General features: G+C 60.5%; 2 protein-coding genes across 2 annotated transcripts in view; one reads left to right on the top strand and one right to left on the bottom strand.

The window, feature by feature from the left end:
* The window catches only part of RNF123 (ring finger protein 123), a 28,653-nt gene that overhangs the window by 771 nt on the left and 3,786 nt on the right, over window positions 1-24,096 (bottom strand). The window contains exons 4-36 of the mRNA XM_054594686.1: window positions 23,287-23,366; window positions 23,063-23,157; window positions 22,669-22,723; window positions 22,472-22,557; window positions 22,171-22,257; window positions 21,942-22,009; window positions 21,667-21,792; window positions 21,147-21,261; window positions 20,949-21,053; window positions 20,401-20,526; window positions 20,188-20,280; window positions 20,045-20,118; window positions 19,144-19,261; window positions 18,895-18,994; window positions 18,634-18,695; window positions 18,407-18,478; window positions 18,084-18,204; window positions 17,405-17,506; window positions 16,171-16,277; window positions 15,721-15,919; window positions 15,225-15,370; window positions 14,846-14,929; window positions 14,004-14,111; window positions 7,376-7,553; window positions 6,479-6,553; window positions 6,232-6,319; window positions 6,054-6,141; window positions 5,883-5,967; window positions 4,511-4,650; window positions 4,216-4,404; window positions 4,047-4,122; window positions 3,761-3,845; window positions 129-271 (exon numbers count right to left, since the gene is read on the bottom strand). Of these exons, the coding sequence (XP_054450661.1) occupies window positions 129-271; window positions 3,761-3,845; window positions 4,047-4,122; window positions 4,216-4,404; window positions 4,511-4,650; window positions 5,883-5,967; window positions 6,054-6,141; window positions 6,232-6,319; window positions 6,479-6,553; window positions 7,376-7,553; window positions 14,004-14,111; window positions 14,846-14,929; window positions 15,225-15,370; window positions 15,721-15,919; window positions 16,171-16,277; window positions 17,405-17,506; window positions 18,084-18,204; window positions 18,407-18,478; window positions 18,634-18,695; window positions 18,895-18,994; window positions 19,144-19,261; window positions 20,045-20,118; window positions 20,188-20,280; window positions 20,401-20,526; window positions 20,949-21,053; window positions 21,147-21,261; window positions 21,667-21,792; window positions 21,942-22,009; window positions 22,171-22,257; window positions 22,472-22,557; window positions 22,669-22,723; window positions 23,063-23,157; window positions 23,287-23,366 (3,476 nt within the window). The remainder of the gene's footprint in view (window positions 1-128; window positions 272-3,760; window positions 3,846-4,046; window positions 4,123-4,215; window positions 4,405-4,510; window positions 4,651-5,882; window positions 5,968-6,053; window positions 6,142-6,231; window positions 6,320-6,478; window positions 6,554-7,375; window positions 7,554-14,003; window positions 14,112-14,845; window positions 14,930-15,224; window positions 15,371-15,720; window positions 15,920-16,170; window positions 16,278-17,404; window positions 17,507-18,083; window positions 18,205-18,406; window positions 18,479-18,633; window positions 18,696-18,894; window positions 18,995-19,143; window positions 19,262-20,044; window positions 20,119-20,187; window positions 20,281-20,400; window positions 20,527-20,948; window positions 21,054-21,146; window positions 21,262-21,666; window positions 21,793-21,941; window positions 22,010-22,170; window positions 22,258-22,471; window positions 22,558-22,668; window positions 22,724-23,062; window positions 23,158-23,286; window positions 23,367-24,096) is intronic.
* AMIGO3 (adhesion molecule with Ig like domain 3) lies at window positions 191-2,601 on the top strand. Its single transcript, XM_054594687.1, has one exon. It carries the CDS (start codon window positions 939-941, stop codon window positions 2,457-2,459), a length of 1,521 nt encoding a protein of 506 aa, XP_054450662.1. The 5' UTR covers window positions 191-938; the 3' UTR covers window positions 2,460-2,601.

Below are 24,096 nucleotides of genomic sequence, written 5' to 3'. Positions count from 1 at the left end.
CTGTTAGGCCCACGGTGGCCCTAGAACCAAGTGCCCCTGAGCACCCCCAGCCTGGGGATTTGCTCTTTCTGAGACCCATCTCCTGGCCCAGCCCCAGGTCCTCCCCCGGCCCACCCTGGCTAACTCACAGCTCTGAAGGGAAAACCGCTTCCGGTCAGGAGCAGGCAGGGCAGTGCCAGGGGCAGGGGGTTCTGGCTGCCCCAGCAGGTAGCATATAGAGCGCAGCTGGAAGCAGGGGTCAGCCAGGAGCACTGACGTGGCTCTCTCCGTCCTAGTGGGAGAGGGTGCAGGAGGAGTTAGGAGGCTGGGACCTGAGAGCACTATTGCAGGGGTGGGGGCAACAATCCAGCCCACCCCACATCCCTATTTCTCACCCCCCAAAAGTCCTAAATCTCAGGACTCACACAGCCAGGATGCCAGTTTGAGGAGCACCACCAGGAAGTAGTGCAAAGCCCACCTGCCCCCTAGTGCACATTAACCCTTAAAAGGAAACAGCAGCTTAAAGGCTTGCCTCCTACAGTCCCTTGCTGCTGTTCAGCGCGCCGCGGGCATCGCATCGGCAGACCCAGCGCCAGCTGGGTCATTGGGGACTGAGTTGCGCCCCCTCTGGCGGCCACGGGGGGGACTTTGCTCGCTGGGGCCACGGCTGTCCCGCCCCCTCCAACAGGAGCCAATGAAAGCCCGAGGCTCCGCCCCTGAGTAATCGCCTCCCAGAGAGTATTTAGAAGCGAAGTGTTGAGAAAAACACTCAGAGCTGGGGAGACCCAGAAAGGGAGTGCCGGGAGGAGCGCAGCCCCAAGTCACAACCTGCAACTGGGGAGCAGGAGTGGCCTCCCCCGCCACCAATGGTCCTTCAGCGCCACGCGTTGAGCCAGGGCAGGAGTGGGTGAGCCCCGGAGCTGCACCCCACGCGGAGCTACCGGGGTGCCGCCGCCGCCATGGCCTGGCTGGTGCTGCTGGGCGCACTGCTGTGCACGCCGGGAGTCGAGTCAAGTCCCCTGGGCTGCGAGGCCCCCTCGTCCTCCGCGCCCCATAACTGCCCTGACAACTGCACCTGCGCTGCCGACGTGCTGAGCTGCGCCGGCCTTGGGCTGCCCAGCGTGCCGGCCCCATTACCTGCAGCCACTGCCGACCTCGACCTGAGCCACAATGCGCTCCAGCACCTGTGCCCTGGCTGGCTGACGCCCCTCTTCCGACTGCGGGCCCTGCGCCTAGGCCACAACGAGCTGCAGGCGCTGGGTCGCGGAGTCTTTATCAATGCCAGCAGCCTGCGCCTGCTCGATTTATCATCGAACGCGCTGCGGAGGCTGGGCCGCCATGACCTAGATGGACTGGGGGCGCTGGAGATGCTGCTACTGTTCAATAACCGCCTGGCGCACTTGGACCAACTTGCCTTCCAGGGCCTGGGCGCGCTCCGCCGGCTCTACCTGGGTTGCAACGAGCTGTCCTCCTTCTCTTTTGACCACCTGCACGGTCTAAGCCCGACCCACCTCCTCACCCTGGATCTCTCCTCCAACCACCTGGGAAATATCAGCATACCTGACCTGGCCGCGCTGCCAGCCTCTCTCAAGAACGGCCTTCACTTGCACAACAACCCGTTGCCCTGCCACTGCCGCCTCTACTACCTGCTGCAACGGTGGCACCAGCGGGGACTGAGTGCTGTGAGCGACTTTGCACGCGAGTACACGTGCCTGGCTTTCAAGGTACCCACGTCCCGGGTGCGCTTCTTTGAGCCCAGCCGCATCTTCGAGAACTGCTCGGCCACCCTGGCTCGGGGTCTGGACCAGCCTGAAGAGCAGCTGCATGTGCAGGTGGGTGAATCTCTGAGGCTGCACTGCAACACCAGTGCCCCCGCCCTGCACGTTGCCTGGGTCTCCCCACAGCACGAGCTGCTGGTGGCGCCAGGCTCCCCTGATGGAGGCATTGCAGTGATGGGTGACGGCAGCTTGGCCATCAGCAACGTGCAGCCACAGCATGAGGGCGTCTTTGTGTGCCTGGCCACCGGGCCCCACCTGCACCACAGCCAAGTACATGAGTACAACGTGAGCGTGCAGCGCCTCCACCCCGAGCCCGAGGTTTTCAACACCGGGTACACCACGCTGCTGGGCTGCGCCGTCGGCCTGGTGCTGGTGCTGCTCTACCTGTTCGCACCGCCCTGTCCCGGCTGCCGCCGCTGCTACCACCGCACCTGCCGCTGCTGGCCCCGAGCACCCAGCCCACTCCAGGAGCTGAGTGCACAGTCCTCGGTGCTCAGCACCACGCCACCCGATGCACCCAGCCGCAAAGCCAGTGTCCACAAGCATGTGGTCTTTTTGGAGCCAGGCAGGAGGGGCCTCAATGGTCGTGTGCAGCTGGCAGTAGCTGAGGACTTTGATCTCTACAACCCCATGGGCCTGCAACTCAAGGCTGGCTCCGAGTCCACTAGCTCCACAGGCTCTGAGGGGCTGGTGATGACCTAGGCTGCCCAGGGTCCCCACCCAGGCCACCGCCTGTCTGTTGCTTGCCTGCTCCCTGCTGCCGTGCAGAGACTGCCAGATGCTGGTGGGACGCGCTGGGCTGGGTGTGCCGGCCGCCAGCACAGGCCTCCACCTGCACCACAGTAGCCCCACTCACGGGTGGAGGGGCTGGGGCCCCCAACTGCTCCCCTGCCTCACTGCAGCACAGGGCCTGCCCGTGCCCCCTTCCCTTGGGATGTGAGGACTGGAGCCGAGCCCACCCGGGACAGCCCTTGCACGGGAGCCCCAGGTCACCCTCAGGGGCTGAGGCAGCCACCCAGGAGTCGTGGTGAATTGCTGAGGCATAAGTGCTTTCCCTCCCCAAGGAGACGGCAAGGGAGTGGGAGCTGGGGGAAGGGGGAGGCTCCAAAAGAAGACCTGGCCCTGCCCGCAGGCTGGGAGGAGGAACGAGCCCTCCCCTGCTGAAAGCGGACGCCACATACCAACAGCCCACTTGCTTCTAGTTCCCCAAATACACGCAGAGCCCTGTGGGCAGGCATGAGGCTCCTCCGCAGACCCCTGGAGGCCTGTCCTGGGCCCAGCCAGGGTGGCCCTGCTCCCTCCAAGGCCAGGAGTATCACAGGCCACTCTGAGGGCACAGCCTCTCCCATGGGCTCACAAGCCAGCTGTAAGGGGCACTGTGGCCCTACGCCCCCAGCTTTTCAGCACTAAAAAGCCTGCTGAGCAACAGCCAAGATGGGAGGGCGGGGCTGGGACTCGAGAGCCCTCGAGGGTAGAAGCCTCTTAAGGGTTGGCACTGGTCTCAGCCTGATGACTTGGTGTGGAGCTCACCCCTCCCACTGCAGGGAGGCAGGGAAGGAGGGCAGAGCTGGGGGCCCCCTCGGGGGTCTTGAATCTGGTCTTCATGGAGTTTCTTAATAAAGGGAGGACATGCTCGTCGCGTGAGCCTTCATGGACTCAAGTCACAGTGTGCGTGCTTGGCCGATTTCAGCGGTGCTGTCCTGGACATCGCAGGATGCCACCGCCTCCAAAGAGCCTTAGTTCCCCTGCCCCAGCCTGAGGCTCTGACCAGGGACCGAGGCGCCCTGTTCTGCTGGAATCCCTGATTCTCCTCCTCAGCTGCTGCTGCCGCCACCTACCCAGGCATTTCAGATCTCCCTGCTTTTCCTCTGCCTCAGAACCAGACCCCGAGTTCGGCTTTAGAGACCAGGAAACAGCTGCAGGGCGCCCTGCCCAGCCCCGCCCCCGCCCCCGCCCCCATGCGGCTCGCCCAGCTCCCACAGGGCCCAGGCCCTGCCACTCACCCTGAGGCGGGGCCATGCACCAGGAGCCGCACCAGGATGCCTGTCACCGCCACCAGAATAGGGTAGTGGTCCACGCTCTCCAGGCCTGCGGGGAAGGCGGTGGGGATGAGCTCCCCAGGCCCGCCTGGCGGGTGCCACCCTCCCTTCCCACTGTCCTCCCGCAGAGGGCCGCTGAGGCTGGGGTGCCCGGCCTGGCTGTGCCGGAGCAGGGTGGAGGAGCGGCACTGCTGCTCCTGGCAGCGGAGCCAGGCCTGGTGTGTTGAGTGCGGGGCACCACGGTCCTCACCAGGCAGCCACAGGGTGACCACACGGTCAAACAGGTTCCTCTCGGCCGTCACCCGGTTCAGCACCTGGTTCAGCAGCTGTGAGGGCAGCAGACTGTTGGTGGCCGGGTGGGCTCAGCCCTGGGGCACCCCCCAGGGTCCCGCCCGCTCTCCCTGCGCTGCTGGACACACCTGTGCAAGACGGCGCAGCAGCATCTCAGAGGTAGGCTGGGTCCAGTCGAGGAACGCCTCGGGCACCAGGGTGATGGTCATCTCCAGGACCCGCAGCAGGCTGACCGAGAGGTCAAAGCAGGTGGCGCATACCTTCAGCTGCCGGGTGTCCACAAAGTTCCTCTCCAGGCGTTCGGCGGCCTGCTGGATCTGAGCCACCAACAGGCGGGCGGCAGTGGTCAGGGGCCTGGCCACACCGCAGATCATGCCGCATCCTCTGCGACACCCTGGCCCACAGAGTCCCCCCACGACCCACCTCCTGGATCATGCCGATGAACTCAGAGAAGGCCCAGTTGAGCTGGTTGAGGACGCTGTTGAGGAAGCTGGGCGCCAGGTCGGGATCCTGGCGCAGCAGGTCTGCCATGTGCTGCTGCAGCAGGGTGGAGGGACAGGGCTCTGCAGGGGCAGCGGGGACTCTAGTCAGGGGCCCTGCCTCTGTCCTCACTTGTTGGGCAGTAAGTACAGAAAGGTGGCTCTGGGAATGCTCAGGTCATGAGGCAGAGAAGCAGGGCTAAATCTGTCCCCTTCCCCTGTGAGCCAGCTGCAGACCAGAGTCGTTTTCCGCCCCACAGCATCTGCCGGGCCCAGCCTACACCCCAGCGAGTCCTCAGTCACAGACCCTTCAGGGAGGGCGAGGCCTAGACAGGGCGACATCGCTCGTCTCAAGGCCAGCTTCCCCAAGAGCCACTTCTGAGCCCTGCTGTCTTCTACTGTCCTCTGCCGTCCTTGGCCTGGCCTTGGCATACGGCCGAGGTGGTGGGCGCCAAGTCTGGGCTGATGGGCAGCAGTAACTAGAGCCTGCAACCTCAGCCGGGCTGGGCAGCCCTCCGCCCCCCATGCAAATCAATAGTTCCAGCAGCAGCAGGACACAAATCGGCCCCACTGCCACTCTGTACTTGCGGCTCAGTTCCACCCTGGACGCAGGACCTAGGCAACTGGCAAGGACTCGCTATGTGACTTTGCCCAAGGCACTCGGCCTCTGGGGACACCACTCAGGCCAAACACTGCCCACAAAGGCAGAAACACATCCTGTGGGCTAAGGGGAGCCACCAGGCGGGGTGAGTACAGGGTGCAGCAGGCGGACTGTAAGTGGGACCACCCGCGACCCTGGGCCGGGCTTGGCGATGGTCTTCAGGCTCACGGCTGTGCCAGACCATGGCCCCAGGAGACGGGGCACAGCCTCTGTTTCCAACCACATGCCCCTTCTTCCAGAAAGCCCTGTGAACACCTTCTGGGGCCCTGTCCAGCCCCTTGGTTATGCCCCCCGGACTCAGGTTTCCAAGCGCACGGCAAAGAAGGGGCAGAGGGACATGGTGCTGGGACAAGGATGGAGGCCAGAGGGCAGGGTCCTCACCCTGCGTGAGCTGTCGGCGGCCTGCCAAGACGCTGCCCTTTCCACTGTGACCCACGCAGAGCTCCAGGCCCAGAGGGCACATGTGGGACTGGGGAGCGAGGGCGCACAGCCCCAGGTGTCTTTGGGCTGGGGGGGACCAAGGAGGATGGAAACCCTGGGGACCAACAGGGTGCTTGGGGCCCAACACGTGTCCCACAGGGGCAGGAGGAGGTGGAGAAGTCTGAGCGCCCGAGGGCAGTGGGCAAAGGCCACTGCCGGCCAGCTGGATACTCACTCTGGAGGCTGGGCAAATTGGCATCCTCGGGTTTGATTTTCAGCAGGTGTGGCAGCCGTGTGTAGCGGTACCCGAACCCACAGCCCTGGGGTAGGGTCAGTGTCGGTCAGTGGGGCAGGGCAAGCCTTCACTCCCGCCAGCTGCGGCCACCCCGCCTCCAGCTGGGCTCACCTTCCAGAGCCGCACCAGGATCCAGTTGGTCTGGGCCCAGGGCCGCTGCTCGTAGGGAGCCAGGAGGCTCCTCACCATGGCGATGCGCCTGCAAGGCAAGGGGCGGCAGGTACAGGGTGAGGCTGGGCACGGTTCTGTGAAGGGCAGGGCGCCTGCCCCACCCCCAGCCCCCACTCACTGCTCCTCAGGAATGCGCTCCACGGCCCGCAGGGAGTGTGGGTAGCAGACGTAGCTGGCCAGTGCCTGCATCAGCGAGTCACGGATGTCTGCGGGGACAGGCCGGGCCTCAGTCGGTGCCTAGCATGAGCCCTGGCCCCCATGCCTCGTGCCCATTGGCCAGCATTTTGTGCAGAAAATAGGCAACCCGAGATGCCATCCCATCCTATCCCATCCCATCCCCCAGAGCCCTCTGCAGGGCACCTCACCAGTGCCCACGATGCGTGTGTCGGCAAAGTGTTTGGCAAGGATGGCAGCCAGGCGGGTCAGGGTCTCTTCGTAGCCTGCAGGGTGGTGAGTGAGAGCCGCTGGCTGGGAGTGGGGGCTGCAGAGGTTGGCACGCCCCTTGGAGGGGTGGGGCGTGGGGGGTGGGCTCCAGAGCTGGCTCTAAGGCTCAGTCTGGGCCCAAGCCGGCATCTCGGGACATCAGGCACATCATTCACTGACAGCTAGTGAGAGGCTACGGCACAGACTCCCTGTCGGGGGCCAGGTGGGGGGTCCTGGCAAGAGTTCTGACAGGCCCAAACTCATTTGAGCGTGCACACTTGGCTCAGCAGTATAACCCCCCTGGACACCCACAGTGTCCCCTCTGAGGACAAAGCCTGCGCTCAGGTCTGTGGTGGGGAGGGGTGGGCCAAGAGCCTGCCAGCCCAAAGCCTGACCCAGACGGAAGCCGCCCAGCCAGCCTGGGACCGGTGTCTGCGAGAAGCCAGGCTCCTGTGGGGCCCCCAGCAGGGCCCCACTGCTTCTGAGACCCGCAGAGACGAGCCGCAGCCACGCAGAGCTGCCATACCGTGTGGCGGTGCCATGGCGGTGGGGTGACAGGCCGGCTGGCTGCTGGCCATGGCAGCACCACATAGGAAGTAAAGGCAGGGATCCGTTTCATCTGTTTTCCCCGCAGCACCAGAAGGAGCTGCTGGTCCTATGGTGCGGGCACCAGGCTGGGCTCCCCGCCCCGTGGGGCATGGGCCACTGCTCATTGGACGGAGGCAGCGCAGAGCAGGGGCCGCTGTGCCTCCGCCCCACGCGCAGGTGCGCTGCTGGGTCGCGACGGCTCTCACCAAAGGCCCTTTCCTGCCCCTGCCCAGCCTGAATGGGCCCGTCACCTGGGAGCTCCTCCATGCTGTGCACAGGGCCAAAGTAATTCTTCAGGGCACTGTAGCTGTTGATGGCCACGCTCAGGTAGAACTCAGGCATGAAGGCAAAGAGTGGCCCCGTGCGGTCGCCGTGCTCAATGGTCCGCAGGCAGACGCGCAGCAGCCAGTAGATGTCCAGCATCTTCTCCTGCGGGAGCCACAAGGGGGGCTGCTGGGCCGCTCACAGTGAGGGCCACTGTGGGCACAGCTCGGTCTGGGGACGGGGAAAGTCATCCTCAGGATGTGATGTGATAACCGAGAACTGATCCCGGAAACTCAGGCAGAGACAACGGAGCCCACAGCAGGTGAGAAGGGCGCCCCTGGCCTGGGGAACTCTCATGTGCCTTCGTTTTGAAGGCACAGAAGGTTTTGAGGGAGGGTGCTGTGCACATAGAAGTCTGTCCAGAGCACTGCTCAGCGCAGAAGGGGCTGCAGGGGCTGTGGGGACAGGCCGTGAGGCAGCCATAGCCTCGTCTAGGCCCCAGGCTGCAGACAAAGGGACCAGATGGCTGGGAATGGGGCTACACCGATGGCCTGTAGGGGCAAGGGGATTGTCGCACCAGTGGGGCACCATTTCTGGGGGTGACAGTGCCTCCATGGAGGTCAGAAGACCTGGAGAAGTCGGCCTGGTGCAGAGCAAGGGGATGCGGCTCAGTGGAGCTCCAGGGCCCGGAGGGCCCCCAAAGAGGAGGCAGGAATGTGGTCTGGAGTTCAAAGGGGACCGCAGTGGGAAGTCAGGAGGCAGTGTGACTGCTGGGGGGGCGGGGGGGGGGACAGAGGCCACAGAAAGCAGACAAAACCTGCAAGGGCGCCGTGCCTCGCAGCATGGTTCCCAGACACTCTGCCAGGATCGCACAAAGGGGACCAGCACCAGGCTCCGGGCCGCAGCCCAGGCCCAGGGCGCCCACGTCTCTTGTGGGGGAGCCAGAGCCTCAGAGCTGCATAGCAGCCCTCTGAGGTGCCTCCAGACCTGAGAACCCAGGAAGAAAGTGGTAGTGAGAAAGTGGTAGTCAGAAGGCAGGCTTGGGCCTGGTGCTCACGGTGGCGGGCCAGAGGCCAGAGCAGCCAAGTCTGAGGAGGGTCTGATGGAGTCCCAGGGCCGCCGTAATGGGGGTGGGGGTGTGTCTGCAAAGGGGCGGGAGCCTCAGAGAGACCTTGCAAGACTCTTTCAGAGAAATGGTGGAGCCTGTGCTGGGCCAAGAGTGAAGGGAGGAGGCGGTGCTGAGACACAGCAGGAAGGAGAGGGTGAAAGCTACAAGTGGGCGCCGAGGCAAGGAAGGTCGTCCCGGGCTTTTCCTCTGCTGATGGGAGAAAGCGAGTAAAAAGGGGGTGGGGTGTGAACTCCGGAGCTGCTGGAGGAGGAAGGCACACCTGTGTACTACAGGCAATGTTACAATGAGCCCATGGCGAACATCATACTCAACGGTGAGAGGCTCAGAGCTTCTCCGAGAGCCGCTCACCACCGCTATTCCGTGGAGCACTGGAAGCTTTAGCCAGAGCAAGTCATTAGGAGTAAGAAGTAAAAGGCACCCCAGTTGGGAAGGAGGGAATACAATTATCTCTGCACCAAGGGACATTATCAACAGAGTGAAAAGGCAATCCACAGGATGGGAGAAAATACTTGTAAATCATAATCTGAGAAGGGGTTAATATCCAGAATATCTAAAGGACTTCTACAAGTCAACAATAAAACAAACAGCCTGATTACAAAATAATCAGAATGACTATTATAAAAAATAAAAATAAAAACAAAAAGGAGTGACAAGTGTTGGCAAAGATGGAAAGAAGCTGGAACACTGTGCCCTGCTGGTGGGAATGTAAAATGGGGCAGCTACTGTGGAAAACAGCAAGGCAGCTCCTCAAAAATTTCAGTATAGAACTACCACATGATCCCACAATTCTGCTTCTGAGCATAGAATTGAAAACAGGGCCGTGAAGAGATATTTGTCCACCCATGTTCAAAGAAGCACTATTCACAACAGCTAAAAGGTGGAAGCAATCCACATGCCCCTCAGTGGATGAATGGATGAACAAGGCACGGTCCCGAGTGCGTGTACAATGGAATATTATTCAGCCTTAGAAAGGGAGGAAATCCCGACACAGCCTTCAACATGGGTGAACCATGAGAACACCATGCTGAGCCATGCAAGGCAATGACAAAAAGCTAATACTGTGTATGACTCCACTTCCGTGAGGTACCTGGAATAGTAAAATTCATAGAAAGTAGAAGGTGGTTGCCAGGGACCAAGGTGAAGGGGAATGAGGAGGTAATGGGTATAAATTTCAGTTTGGGAAGATGAAAAAGTTCTGGAGGTCTGTTTTACAACAATGTGAGTATACTACTGAACTGTACATTTAAAATGACTAAGAAGGTAAGTTATATGTTGTATTTTGCCACAATTGCAAAAAATGGCTAAGATGGTACATTTTATGCTCTGTATATTTTATCACAATTTAAAAAAAAGAAGAGGAAAATCAAGATGGCAGAGGAGTGAATGGAAGTCACACTGACCTCCTCCCAGGACCAATCTGGAATTACAACTAAATTGTGGAGAAATCACCTGGAATAAACACTGAACAACAGCGAGAGAGGAACCTCATAACCTCGGACAGACAGAAGAACCAGTTTTAGCACAACCTAACTGGGAAGGAGTGTGGTAGAGACTCGAGAAGGCAGGCGGGGCGCCCACGGGCGGCAGCACCAGAAGGATACTGAAATGGGCAGTTGGATCGCCCTGAAAAGAGCGGGGCCTAAACCATAAGTGGGAATCTCTAGCCTACAGCACCAAAGCCCAAAGTACACAGATAACAACCAGCTGTGAAAAGTGGCAGGGTTGCTCTCTGTCAGACACAAGCAGCTGGAGATGCAAAAAGCCTTTTAGAGGGCCAACACATAAATTTTTATTTGCAGCCACTTACCCTGGGCTCCAGCAAATAGGGGGGTAGAGTGGGCTAGAGATGCCTGTGAAAAGATTGGGGAAGGAGGCTTTGGGGAGAGAATGGAGAGAGTAGCCGGCGGGGTCCTTGTGCTGACTCATTCCTCATGTGGCAGCAGCCATCTTGCTCAGGCAGACCACTCCCCTGAGCGGCACCAGCATGAGAGGACCCAATAATCCCGCCCCCAGGAGGGACTCTGCTCCACCCTGTGGTGTCTAAGCCTAACTGCTGAGTGCAGTGTGACTAGATTAACAACTGAAGAAGACAGCAACAGACAGTAGATTCCTGGAAGTCTCGAACAGACTGCCTAAGGTCAGACAGGTTCAACATCTGACATCATCAGAGGCAGATCCAGAAAGAAAAAACAGCAGTCTCCTACCAGAGAAGTTCACATCACAAAGTAAGGAAATCAAGACAGATCAATTTAAGAAGCAGAAGCAAAAAGGAAGAGTCTCACAAATAATGGGAAGACAAAGAAACACCCCCCCATTGAAGGGAAAGGAGGAATCCCCAGAAAGAGAGCTAAATGAAATAGAGGCAAGTAAACTATCAGATATTGAGTTCAAAATAACAGTCCTAAGGAAGCTCAATGAGCTCAGTGAGCTTAGAGAGAATTACAGAAAACTACACGGAAACTACAAGGAACTTACTACAAACTATACCAGCGTGAAAAAAGGACATAGAAACTATCAATAAGAGACAAGAGGAAATGAAGAATACAATTTCTGAATTGAAAAACACAGTAAAAAGAATCAAAAGTAGGCTACATGAAGCAGAGGATTGAATCAGTGAGCTGGAGAATAAGGTAGGAAAAAGCTCCCAGAGAGAGCAAGAAAATGAAAAAAGACTCAAAAAGAATGAAGAGGCATTTAGGGAAATGCAGGAAAACCTGAAACGTAGTAATATCTGTATAATAGGGCTACAAGGAGAAGAAGAGGAAAAAGGGATAGAGAACCTGTTTGAAAAGATAATGATGGAAAACTTCACTAATTTGAGGAGAGAAAAAGTCACACAAGTCCAGGAAGCACAGAGGGTCCCAATTATGAGGAACCCAATGAGGCCCACTCCAAGATACATCATAATTAAAATGGCAAATATCAAAAACAAACAGAGAATCCTAAAGGCAGCATGGAAGAAAGAGGTAGTAGCATATAACGGTGCTCCCGTACAGCCAGCAGCTGACTTCTCAACAGAAACACTACAAGCCAGAAGCGAATGGTAAGAAATATTCCCAGTAATGAAAAGCAAAGGCCTGAAACCAAGACTGCTCTACCCAGCAAGGCTCTCAATTAAAATGGAAGGCGATACAAGGGGTTTCCCAGACAAAAGAAGGCTGAAAGAATACACCTCCACCAAACCAGCATTGCAGGATTTTCTAAAGGGACTGCTTTAAGAAGATGGAGAAAAAGAGTCTATGAATACCCAGATCCTTTCACGGTCACCAGTACTTGATATTACCAATATTTTTAATACTTTTTAATCTGAGTGTGACAATGATGTTAATTGTTACTTTATTATTTGTTGAAACTAAACCTTTTTTGTGTATTTCTTGCCTGTTTCTATTATTTTTAAAAAACTTTAAATGACTTTTTGGTATTCTTTATCCATTTTTTTTATTAAATGTTTGTAGATTTTTTCCCTAAAAAACAAACTATTAACCTTTTTTTAGATGTGTTGCAAATAGTTTCCTATTCTATTACTTATCCTTTAACTTTTTAAATGTGTATTACTGTATAGTCTTAAATATTTAATATAGTCATATTGTCAATATTTTACTTTATAGCTTCTAGGCTTTAATATTTTACTTCAGGGTAAGAAAAATATTATTTTGTATTTTTTCTTAAAACTCCATAGATTTTACATATTGATTTTTAATTCACCTGAATATTCTGTGCATAATGTGTGAAATAGGGCTCTATATTTGTTTTATTCCAAGTAATAGTGGTCCATGCACCTTATTTGTTGAATAAGCCTTATTTTTCCCATTGATTTGAAATATCAAGTTAGGAGGGGGCAAGGGAAAGTGGTGGGGGGTAGGCAGAGACAAATGTATTTGAAAAAATAAATTAAAATAAAAAAAGAAATATCAATTTAATAATATATTACATTGTTAGATATATACGTTTCTAGAATTCTCATTTTATTTCATTGATCTACTTGACTATTTCTGTGCTGGTGTCACATTGTTTTAATTGCTGAGACTTTATAATGGACTTAAATTTCTTAATATTTTACAATGGATTATGACATTTAAAAAAAAAAGAAGAAAGGAACTCCTAGCTTTTGCGACAACATGGATACAACTGGCGAATATTATGCTAAGTGAAATAAGCCAGTCCATGAAAGACTAATGCCATATGATCTCACCTATAAGTGGAATCTATTCAACAAAATAAACTAACGAACAAAACAAACCACAGGCACGGAAACATGGAGCAGACTGAAAGCGACCGGAGGTGATGGGGAAGGAGGACTATGGTGGAAAGAAGGGGAAGGGACTAGACAAAGAACATGTATGAATGGCCCATGGACATGGACAACAGCGTGGGAATTGACTGTGGGAGCGGGGGGTGGAGGTGGGATGGGTAGAGGAGGGCAAAGGGGGAAAACTGAGACAATTGTAATAGAATAAACATGATTTTAAAAAGAAAAAGAAGAAGGTATAAAGATGGAAGGCAAGGTTCCTAAGAGACTGGCAGGCAGTGGCTAGTCCACCGTGGAGGTGGACAGGCATGAGACCCTGGGGGTGGGGAGCAGTTCCCTGACAGCGATCATCTTTTCGGGACCTGAAGGGAAGGGGCTCTGAGACACAAGAGCAAGGCGGGGCTGAAGGATGGAGAAGGAGCCGTCAGGAAAAAGCATGTAGAGATGGCAGGGTAGCAACGGGGACACCAAGGGCCTTGAGCACTGGGCTAGGGCCCAAGAAGGTAGATGGCTGCTGACGAAGCACCTGGGGAGGGTCCCAGGGCACTCAACAGTGGCGGTAAGGTGGCAGGACAGGGAGGCGGAGAAAACAAGTCTGTAGGGTCAGGGTCTGGGGTCAATGGGGAAAATAAGGCTTATTCAACAAATAAGGTGCATGGACCACTATTACTAAGCATGGTTGCCCTCCATCTGTCTACCCCCCGAGGCTGACTGCCCGGGGAGGCACAGCCTTGTCTTTCTGACTCACTACTGAGTGTCCCTAGTGTCAGGATGGCACCTGGCGCTCTCCAGGCTCTGGGCAGATGTCATCGAATAAGTGAGCGAGTGAACGAGTGGAGAAGAAGCCAGCGGCCTCAAGGGTGGGAAGTGAGCCTGGGAGGAGGAGGTGCACAGAGTGAGGGCGGGGCTCGGATAGGCCGCAGGGCCCTGGGAGGGAAGCGGGGCTCAGGAGTGTGAGAGGAGGGGAGGCAGGTAGAGACAGACTCTGTTCAACCCCAGGGTTTATGAGCTGGAGGGGGCCGGGGAGTCTAGAAAGGGCATCCACTCAAGTTCATGGGTCATGCGTTCAGGGAATGTGGCATGGCGTGGGAGGAAGAAGGATGAGGGTGGGGAGGGAGTATGTTTGTGCCAGAGGCCCAGGGCATCGGGGGGCATCGAGGGGCTGGCATGCCGCCTCCCCACCTGTGACTAGGCAGTGAGACAAGGAAGCGCACTGGCCAAAGCCCCGTCTGCTCACCTGGGAGTAGACAGTAGCATGGACCCAGGCAAGGCGGCGACTCAGGTGGTCCAGCTTTTCTGAGAAAACTTTCTGGCTCTTGGTCAACTCCGCAAGGATATCCTTCCTCTGCCACCCAGGGAAAAAGGATGATCAGGACATGGCCCCACATCCAGGTAGCCTCGTAGGGACCCCCCTGGTGTCCAGGCAGGCAAAGGACTGGGCAGACCTGCCCCCTCTCTTCCAACCCTTCTTCTGCCTCTGACCCGCCAGTAAGTCTGCGCAAGCCCTTGGCACAGGACCAAGGTCGTCCCCTGGGAATATGGGAGCAAGACACAGCTGGGGGTCTAGGAGCCCCTGGCTGGGACGCCCCAGGAACTCTACAATGAACTGCAGACAGCTGGGGGCAGGTGGCCTGCCAGGGTGGCCCAGCCTGAGCATGCTTGGCCCTGCTCCCTGGCTGGGTGAGCCACGGTGGGCGGGGGGGGGGCCTCCTGGGCCTGGGGGAGCAGGGCCACTTCCTGCTGACTCTGCCAGCAGCCAAGGAAGCGCTCAGGGTCGAATCCATAATTGATGAGCAGAGAGGGTGCGCTCAGCACTTAGCTGGCCAGGGCGGGGGCACCTGGCACAGGCCGCGGCTGGTTGATGGGGCTCAGCCTGTGCCCAGCCCTGGTGCCAGGCCCCCTCACTGGCCCGCTATGCTCAGGGCAGGGGTGGGAACAAGAGAAACTGCTGAGGTCACTCCCAGGGGCAGGGCCCAGCCTGATTTCCTCTGTGGGTTGCCCTCGGGACCCTAAGTGGGCAAGCTGCCCCTCCGCCCCACCCCACCCTCCCAGAGACCCACCAGCCTGCCCCAGCCTTACCCGCTTAGGGCACCGGTGGAGCTTGTCCTCAGTGTTCCTCAGAGCCATCGCATATTCATTGACATCGTCGGACACGCCCACCATCTAGAGCATTGGACCCCACATGTCTATGGTGACCCCTGGGCACCTCACCCAGGTTTCTCCAGACCCAGCCTGGGTCCCAGCCCTGGCACGCTCCTAACCTTGGGCCCAGGGCCGCCCCCTCCCCACCAAAGTCAACCAGCCCTGGCAGGAACCAGTCCTGCTGCGGCACATGCCCCCGTGCACACTCAGGTACCCCTGCGGACCCGGGACGCGTGTGGGCGCACACGCACACGCACACCCGTGCATCCCAATGCACAGGGCCACACGCCACGCACTCGGACCCGCGCTGCAAGACCTTGCCCAGCTGCTGGTGAACGCTGAGGTTGTACATCATGACAGCGCCGTCCAGGACTTCCAGCAGGGAGCTCTCTGTGAGGGGCTGCTCCGGCTCCTCGGGGGGCCGCCCCAGCAGCAGGCCCTCATTCCACTGGCTGCCCTCGACTAGGGAAGGGGAGCGGCAGGGTCAGGGGCAGGACTACTCCCTGGTCTCCTCAGCCCATGGAGCCAGGATGGGCCTCACAGCAGGAGAAGGGAGCCCGCTCCCCCTCCTGGGCCCAGAGAGAGGCTACAGGAAGGACACAGGGGAGGGGCAGGGCAAGGCCCTGCAGCTCCGCCACCTATTTCTGTGGCATCGATTTCCTGCCTCGGAATGCACTTCCCACGTCCTTGAGAGACTGCCAGGCCAGAAGGCCAGCAGGGAAGGAGGGGGCCCTCTGGCTTTGCCCAGGGTGAGGAGTTGTGCAAGGCAGAAGGACCCTTCGAAGCCATGCCTGGCCCTGCCGGACACCTACTGTCCTCCCGGGTCCTCTGCTCTGCGCTCAGCGTGCGGACCTTCACCTTCTCCGAGGCGCTCAGGGGCCGCCGGGGCGTCATCAGGCTCACAGCGGCTGTGCTGAGGAAGCGGTTGGCTCGGCCCAGGGTGGGAGAGCTGAGCCAGCCGGGCCGGGGCAGGGGCAGGGCGCCCCCAATGGCCAGGGCCTGCACGGGGCGCTGTGGTGGAGAGAGGAGGCCAGGCGCCACTCAGCTCCCCAGGACCCGGGCCGCTTAGGGTTCCCTTGGCTCGTGGGGCTGGGGGACCGGAAGGGGAGGTTTGTGCCTCCACCCACAGCAAGGGCGCCTGCCCACGGAGGAGCCCCTTGCCCGCAGGGGGCAGGGGGGATGGCCCTGTGACCCCCCACCCTTAGGGGAAGGAGAGAGGGACAGCCAAACAGGAAGCCCTCTGCCTGCCCCTACCGCGGCACCTGGGCCGCAGCCGGGGACGGCTCCTCATCCTCGTCCAGATCGTCCATGGTGGCCGCCTGGAGCTCCAGTGGGTCGATCAGGATGTTGGCCTTGGAGGCAAGGTCATCTGGGAGGGGTGGCAGGAGGGCTCTCAGCGCAGTGGAGGGGCCAAGGGTCCCGACGGAGCGGCCCAGGATAGCGAGAGAGCTCTGCTGGCAGGGCGTCCTTCCCCACGCGGGTGCCTCCCCCCGAGCTTACTCCAGCTGCCTTCGTGTCACCCCGGGGCCTCTGTCCTGTAGAGACTCCCTGTCTCTCCCTCTCAGTCTCTCCCTGTCAGTCCCCAGTTCCTCTGTCTTGTCTCTGGGGACCTCAGTCCCCACCCCAACCCCCAACATCTCTGACTGTTCCTTCCTACTCCTGCCCTATAAACAGAAGGAAAACCAGGGCTGCCCAGCCTCTGCTCCCTTGGCTTTGCCCCCGCCCCCGGGGCCCCGGCCCCACTGCCAGCCAGCCCCCACCTCTGTGCTGAGAGCTGGCTGCACCGTCTCTGCCTCCAGGCCAGGCCTTGGTCCTGGCTGTGTCCCTGGGCACCTCAAACACACCCGACCTGTCATCTCAGCCTCCTCCTGCAGCCCCTCTCTCTGACGGTGCCCCCATCCCTACAGCCTCTGGCAAGAGGCCTGGGGACCTGGGGTCCTCCTTAACTCCTCTTCTTCACCTATGTCCTCCTAAACCTCCCCTGTTGCCTGGACAACCAGCTACCCTATTTTACCCTGTCCCCTTTCTTGGCCTTCGCACCCTATTTTAAGCACCACAGCAGCCAGAGGGAGCATCTTACAACGCAAACCCCGACCCCACGCCCCTGCGGAGCAATGAGCCTGCAGCAGCCTTGCAGCCCGCAAGGCCCTCGGACGCCCTCGAGGCCCCTTGCCTCAGGTGTCGCCCTCCCTGTCTTGCATTCCCCCTCTGGCTCAAGCCGCTACACCCCCTCCCATCCTGGTGACCCCATGTAGGCACCCCCGTCCCCACTTCATTACAGGGCTCCCAGGCGTTCCAGGGTGGGTGCTCAAGGGAAGGGACAGCTGGACCCAAGAACAGAGGCAGAGGGGGCAGATGAGCATCTCGCAGCCCCAGCAGGTCGATCCTCGGGCGCCCTCCAGTGGACGCAGCGTAGCACAGCGCTCTCGGCAGAGCCGGCCCAGAGACTACCCGCCACCCAGCGGGGCCTGGCCACCGCCCACAGCCTGCGCTCACCTTTGAGGGTCTTCCGAAGGTGTGAGAGGAGGCCTCCAAGGCGCTGCTGGTCGAAGTAGTCCACCTTGCCATTATAGAAGACCTGGGGCGGGACGTAGGCCTCTGCGGGACGTTGGGGAGCCAGGCCGGCAGTCAGAGCCCAGCAGGATGACCTCCCAGAGGTCTCCCCCGTGCACTCTGGCCCAGCACAGAGGGGGCCCCTGGCGTTGGTCACCCACCCACCGAGGCATACAGCGTGGCCCTACCGCCCCTGCCCTCCACTGCTGCAGGTCAGTGCTGCCAACCGCACAGCTTGGGATGAAGGGGGCATTCCTGCTTGTGGGTGCTCAGGGAAAATGAGAGAGCTCGGGCCCAGCCCTGCGGGGTATCCCCCAGTACAGGGCTTCCCTGACCCTTGAGGACTGTGTCCTAGCACTGCACAGAGCGCTGGGCAGGCTGGGGCCGACGGAAAATCCCGTGGGGCCGGTCAGCGCAGACGCAGGCCCGGCGGGCCTGGGGTGCGGGGCTCCTGTCGCCCCAGCAGAGAAGCCGCCCGTCGGTGGGGCTGGACTCACGAGGCGGGGGACTGGGACAGCTGTCCCCCACGCCACCCTCAGCTCAGCGCCCGCACCAACACTAGCGCTTGCCCTGTGCCTGGCTCTGCCCAGCCCCTAAGGCTCAAGGCCCCGGCCCCACTCACCTTCACTGAAGGAGGCGTGCGGGTTGGCAGCCTTGTACTCGTCCCAGTAGTAGCGCAGGGCAGAGATCAGCCGGTGCAAGAAGCAGACCATGTATTCAGGGGGGCAGAGCAGGGGTATGTTCTGTGGGCACAGGGTGTTAAGTAGTGCAGCAGTTCCAGCCCAGAGCCCAGCCCACTCCTCACCCGAGGCCTGCGCTGGGCAGGGAGGGCTCAGGACCAGGGATCAGTGTGAACAAGGCAGGCTGGGTGGGGGCAGAAGCCCAGGGTGCAGACCCCGGCCATGCAGCCAGGGGCCCACCGGGGGCAGCCTGGCGGACACCTACCCCCCGGCTGCTGGCGTTCTCCTGCAGGAACTTCCGGAACTTGGTCAGGAAGATGTACCTGGAAGCTTCACCCTTCAGGGGAAGGAGAGCGAAGCTGCGACAGGCCGAGGACGCGGGCCCCAGACTAGACGCGCTCAGTGCTGTGCCCGAGCCTGGCCTGCCATGGGAGCCTGGGCCAGCCCTGCCCTCCCAGCCAGGGGCCTCACAAGCGTCTCAGAGCCACTCACCCCATTGTCATCTTTATTGTTCAACAGCAGCTTCAGGATCTGGACCTGCAGCTCTTCCACCACTGGGGGTGGAATGGGGAACAGGACCGTGACCCCTTGGCAGGGCCCTGCCCTCAGGCTCCCAGGGGTAGAGGGGGAGGCGGGCTTGGGTAGGGCTCCACCACCGGACCCTGAGCCCAGCCTGGCACGGTCACTACCAAGTGCCCCCAAGTCCACACTCGCACACACCCGCCAACCCACCCAGGCCCAAGCAAGCCGGACCTTCGATGCGCTTCTTGAGTCTTTGGCAGCCCCGCTCATAGGCGCGCCTCCGCAGCCGCTCCTCGGCGGTCTCCTCCTTCACCTCCTTGCCGTCTTTGCCCTGTGCAGTGGTGGGGGGAGACAACAGGGCTGGCCCACCACCCCCAGATCTGGTTCAGGGCAGGGGGCTGAGGAAGGGTCAACCGGCGGGGTTGTTCGGCTCCCACCCTGGGCGGGCCCTCTGACCCCGCCCCCTCCGGGTCCGCCCACCTCCCTGCCAGAGCGGTGGGGCCACCAGGTGGTGGGGATGAGCTCCTGCAGGCCGGCCTCCTCCACGCGCAGCGGGCTCTTGATGTGGAAGAAGACAGCGGACCGGAGGACGTCGAAGCTAGGGCTCGTCAAGGCAGAGCTCTGCTCACCCAAGGGCACCCCCCTCCGCGAGTCCTTCCGGAAGCTCTGCAAAAATTCGCCCACCTCCGCCCTGCTCACCTCCGCGCTCCCATCCCCCAGGCACCATCACTGCTCGGTGCCTGTCTCTTTGGGAGCCCCGGAGGGCTGTGGCTGTCAAGGCCATCAAGCCCACCAAACCCGATCCGCAGCAAGTGTGCAGTAAGGGCTTGTCACAGGGACAGATGGCTGTGGGGCAGGCTGGAGATTAGGCCTGGTGGCCTCCCTGTCACCCAGCTCTGTTTCTGCCTTCTGGTTGCTGAAGGCCCCAGAGAGAGAAGATGGCTACTAGCACAGGCTGCCTGGCCAGGGGCCCCAAGCTCCACTCTCCCTCCTATCTGCGCATCCTCGATGCTCTGGGGAAGCAGGAAGAGCTGGCTTCTAGAAGATCTCGGGGAGCCCCTGACCTGAGACACAGGTAAAAGTGCAGTGCTTTGGCGGAAGGGGCAGGCCCTGGTGTCACCCTGACACCTCTATGAAGGGGGAGCCCAAGAGTCCGCGGCCACCTGGAGGTCCCTGCTCGGGCTGGCCTTTGCCCTACCCTCCCTGCTTTGTAGAGAAGGCACTGGGAGGGCTTCTCCTGGAACAAGGACTAACATACTGGGTGGCTCTGGTCCTCCCGAGCCTCCCTGCAGACCCCTGGCCAGAGGCACATGTCCCCCCGGCCTCTGCTGACCGCAGAGGACATGGGTCTGGCCCAACCAGGCAGCAAGGGGGAGGATACAGAACGTTGCTAAGCAGAAACTTGCGGGACTTCTCGTGCCTCAGGATGGCGATGGTGAGCTGCAGGTAGTGGATCTGCAGGGAGGGAGTGCTCAGAATGGGCAGCAGAGGCCGGGGGCTCGGGGCAGCGGCAGGAGCACCCACCTGCAGGCTCAGGTCCGGGACGATCGGCGAGAACCGGTACAGCCGCAGCAGGGACATCATCAGCTGCTTGAGGCAGTCGTGCACCTCGTAGTCCTGGGGAGAGGCCAGGCTGCATGCCTACCGGGCCGAAGGCCGGCTCCCAGCCATTTCCCAGACCCTGCGCACCAGAGGAGCCCGACACCGTGGCCTGCGGCCTGAGCCCAGGAGCCTCACCTCCATGAAGAGCCACAGGAGGTCCAGGACCTGGCGCACCAGGGACTGTGCCTTCGCGGGCGTGCCCGTCTCCATGACGCCCAGCAGGAAGTTCGTGAGCACAGCCTCCACCAGGTACACCTTGCGCTGCTCCAAGGGCGGGCACTGGTGAGGCGGTGGCACCCGCGCCGTGGCAAGTGGCCAAGGCCACAGGCCCAGATGGCCCCTTGGGCCCCGTTAAGCAACCCCAAGACACAGACGCACCCTCTGGGGTCTGACTGAGACACGAGGACCACTGCCCCATAGCCCTGCTGGGGATATGCCCCTGCAGTTCCCCTGGCCTGTGACGTCACCACCCCTCACCCTTCTTTCCAGGACACCCCCCACCCCGCCCTCAGATGCTCAGCTGGAAGTGTCTCCTCCTTTGCTGTGTGACAGCCATGAGGTCTCAGGGCTCTGGTCACCGAGGGCCCCTGCTAGGCAAAGGCGCAGAGCTCACCCCTGGGGGCAGCCCAGCCCCCAGCACCAGCTCCTCGATCAGGGCCGGCGCCCCCCAAACGCCCCCTCACCAGCAGCGGCGCGAAGCGGTGGAAGACGTGGGCCAGCGCTAGCAGGACGGTGGGCTGGCCCTGCAGCTGCCACTCGGTGCTCTCCTTCTCCATCAGCCGCCCCTCCTGTGGTGGGGGCGGGGGGGAGGCGGGGCAGGGACTGTGAGGGCGGAGGGCGGCAGAGGGCCCCCAGCTCCCCCGGCCCAGTCCCTGGCTCACCACAGGGTCCAGCTCCACACTGAGCACCGCCCGGAAGCAGCCCAGCAACCTCTGTGCCCGCGCCAGGTCCGCCCGCGGCGGGTCCTGCAGGGGCCGGTAGCCCGCCACTGGGTAGGTGCCACAGAGTTAAGCCAGCACTACCGCATCTGTGGCTCAGACACACCTGAGCGTCCCTTCCCGCCCCCTCCGCCACTGAGACTCTGTGGAGGGGCCTGGGCCCCAGGGCAGAGCTGTGCCGCTAGACGGCCAGCCTGGCATCACCGTCCCACGCACCCTCTGCAGGGTGGCGCTGCTTTTGAGACTTTGTGCTTTTCGTCTGTTCAACTGAGATGATAAGGGCACCCACATACAAGGTTGCTACCAGCACCGCTGCCCTCGGCCCCCGCGGAAGCAGTGCTCCATCCATGCCTGGCAGCAGGCAGGGCCCACCCCTCGCCTGCAGACCTCCTGCGGCGGGGCACCCCCTCAGCTTCCCCAAGACCTTCCAAGCAGGCCCACAGCCTCCTTCCCAAAAGGATATCGCAGAGGACGGCTGCCGAAGTTGAAGGCCACGGACTCCTTGAAGGAGAGGCTGATGGCTGGGAAGTAGGCCAGGCCCGGGCCCCTGGATAAGTTCTCAAAGGCGGTGCCCAGCGAAACACCATTCCTGGAGCGGAAGGGAAAGCCCGTGAGCCAGCGCCAAGGCCCCGGCTGGGGCTGTCCGCCTCAGGCGGCCCCCGTACAAGGACCAGGAAAATGAGGGCGGCCCAGGGAGGCCCCCAAGGCCAGGTCCGTGGAGAGAGGCTGGACACTCACAGGCAGAAGGACAGAGTGCCATCGTCCAGGTCAATCAGGCAGCTCACGATGTCCCCCGCGGCCCATGCCTGCCGGGGAGAAGGCCTCACAGATGTGCAGGGGCCCAGAAGCCTGCCCGCTCTGCCCTTTGGGCTGTGTCTCCATACCACCCAGAAGAGACCCAAGTCCCTGTCCCCTCCCCGGTGCCCTACAGTCCCTCACAGCTGCCCCGTGGCTCCTCGGCCCTCACCTTGCCATAATTCGTCGTGGTTACGTTCCACTTGCGCACCCGGTTGCCGTCATAGGCATAGGAGTTGTGTGTATCTCCTACCCCTTCCTGGGGAGGCAGGTCTGTGAGGTCCGGGGGAGGTGGGAGGGAGTGGGGCCAGGGCCCACCAGCTACCACCCTGGGACCCGCAGGGTTCGGGAGAAGGCAGCCGAGGCTCAGAGGGAAGGGGAAGGGCTGTTCTGGGGCTGGGCTGCCTGCGGTCGGCCAGGGCCAGGGGCTGCAGCAGGGCGAGGCCTCCCCAGGAGGGCCCCTCCGCAGGTACCTCCTGGTTGAAGCGGCAGTTGATGGTGCACCAGCCGATCTGCATGAGCCCCTGGGAGGAGATGAGCACCTCGTAGACCCACTTCCCTGGAAAAAGCCAAGTCAGGCCCCACAGGGAGGCCAAGGCTGCCCCCTACCTCCGGCCCCAGCCCTGTAATGTCCTCCCGACTCCCGGGCCGCAGAGCAGCATGGCCTCACCTCTGTACACGCATGTGGTAGAGCGGATGGTGCCGAAGTTGCTGTGTCCAATCACCTGGGTGAAGAGCAGGGCTGGTGAGCACCCCGCCTGGGCACAGGGTGCCTTCCCAAGGGAGAATGCCCCATCCCCGACTCGGCCCAACGGGGTGGTGTCGACTTGTCATGGTCAGCGCCGCACAGAGTGCAAGCAGGGTCCAGGCCTGTGTCAGCAGGAACTCTGAGCCAGGAGCATGTTTGGAGGGCCTCCTGACTATGCTGGGCAGAGCTTGGAGCTGGCACACCTCCAAAGGGGGCTCCCAGGGAATGTCAGGAGGGTTTGGGGGCTGAGGACTCAAGGGGCACATCAGGAGGAGCTTAGGGCTGTCACAAGGGGATTGGGCCTAAGGCCACTCACCCCCAGGAGGTCATCATCCACCAGAAGGAGCCCTTCAAAGCCACCCGTGTGGTCCAGGACCACAGTGGAGGGGCCGAGCCGTCCTTCCACCTGTCCTGTGAAGGGGAGACATGGTGTGGGGTCAGGCAGCACGCAGGGTCCGAGGGAGCGCACAGAGGGCCCTGAGCGAGCTCACCAGGCAGCCCCCAGGGCCCGCCAGTCCCATTCCGGAAGCTGCCACGTACCCTGGCTCTCCTCATCCTCACTGTCCACCTGTAGCAGCTGGTCTAGGTGCTCTGGCAGGTTCTGGAAGTTCAGGGGTTTCCTGAGGAGAGCAAGAGGCTGCGAGGGGCCCAAAAGTCCTTGAACCCAGTCAGATGACACTAAGCTCCTCTCCCACTCCCTGTCCCCTGAGCCTTTCGGTGCACCTCTGGGCTGTTTTAAAGAGGAAGAGTCCCCCCTCTAAGCCTCAATTCCCTCATCTGTAGAGAGGAGCAGCAGCTGGATGTCAGAAACACCATGAAGCCTCCAGGGAAGAGCCCCTACTCCGTTCTCGAAGGCGGCCATGTCGACCATACCTGGGAAGGGAAGGCTAGGAGAAACGCTGGTCCCCAAGGGGGTCGGCAGCAAGGACGGCTCGTCCAGGCCTGGACCCCAGCCCCGTGATCCCACTGGGGCCAGACTTCCAGCCTCCCCACCACCCAGTAAGGGCCGTCTGTGTGTTGAGTCAGACGCGTCCTGGAGGTAGGAAGGGCTCCGCCTTCGGTGCTGCTGGCTGGCTGTGCTGTACCAACCTGCACGGGCCAGCAGAGTTCGTGGCCCGTCTCTCTGCCACCCGCCCCAGCCAAAGGGCTGGGGAAATCTGCCCTAGTGGCCCCTCACCCTCCCAGCATACACGCTCAGGGGAGAAAGGGCTCTGTCTCATGTTGGCCAGCTCTGCCCTGAGTTCAGCTGCTAAGAATAGCGGGGAACAGGGTGGGAGAAGCCAGCAGGTCTCAGGCAGGAAAGAGGCCCAGTGCCCACCTGGATCCAGGCCACAGGGAGCGCACCTGCTC

Source organism: Pteronotus mesoamericanus, unplaced genomic scaffold, assembly GCF_021234165.1.
Source record: "Pteronotus mesoamericanus isolate MK-2021 breed Mesoamerican mustached bat unplaced genomic scaffold, CSHL_Meso_final scaffold_533, whole genome shotgun sequence".
Classification (NCBI taxonomy): domain Eukaryota; kingdom Metazoa; phylum Chordata; class Mammalia; order Chiroptera; family Mormoopidae; genus Pteronotus; species Pteronotus mesoamericanus.
The sequence above is the reverse complement of the archived record's forward strand: the minus strand, read 5'-3'. Positions and strand labels throughout refer to the sequence as shown.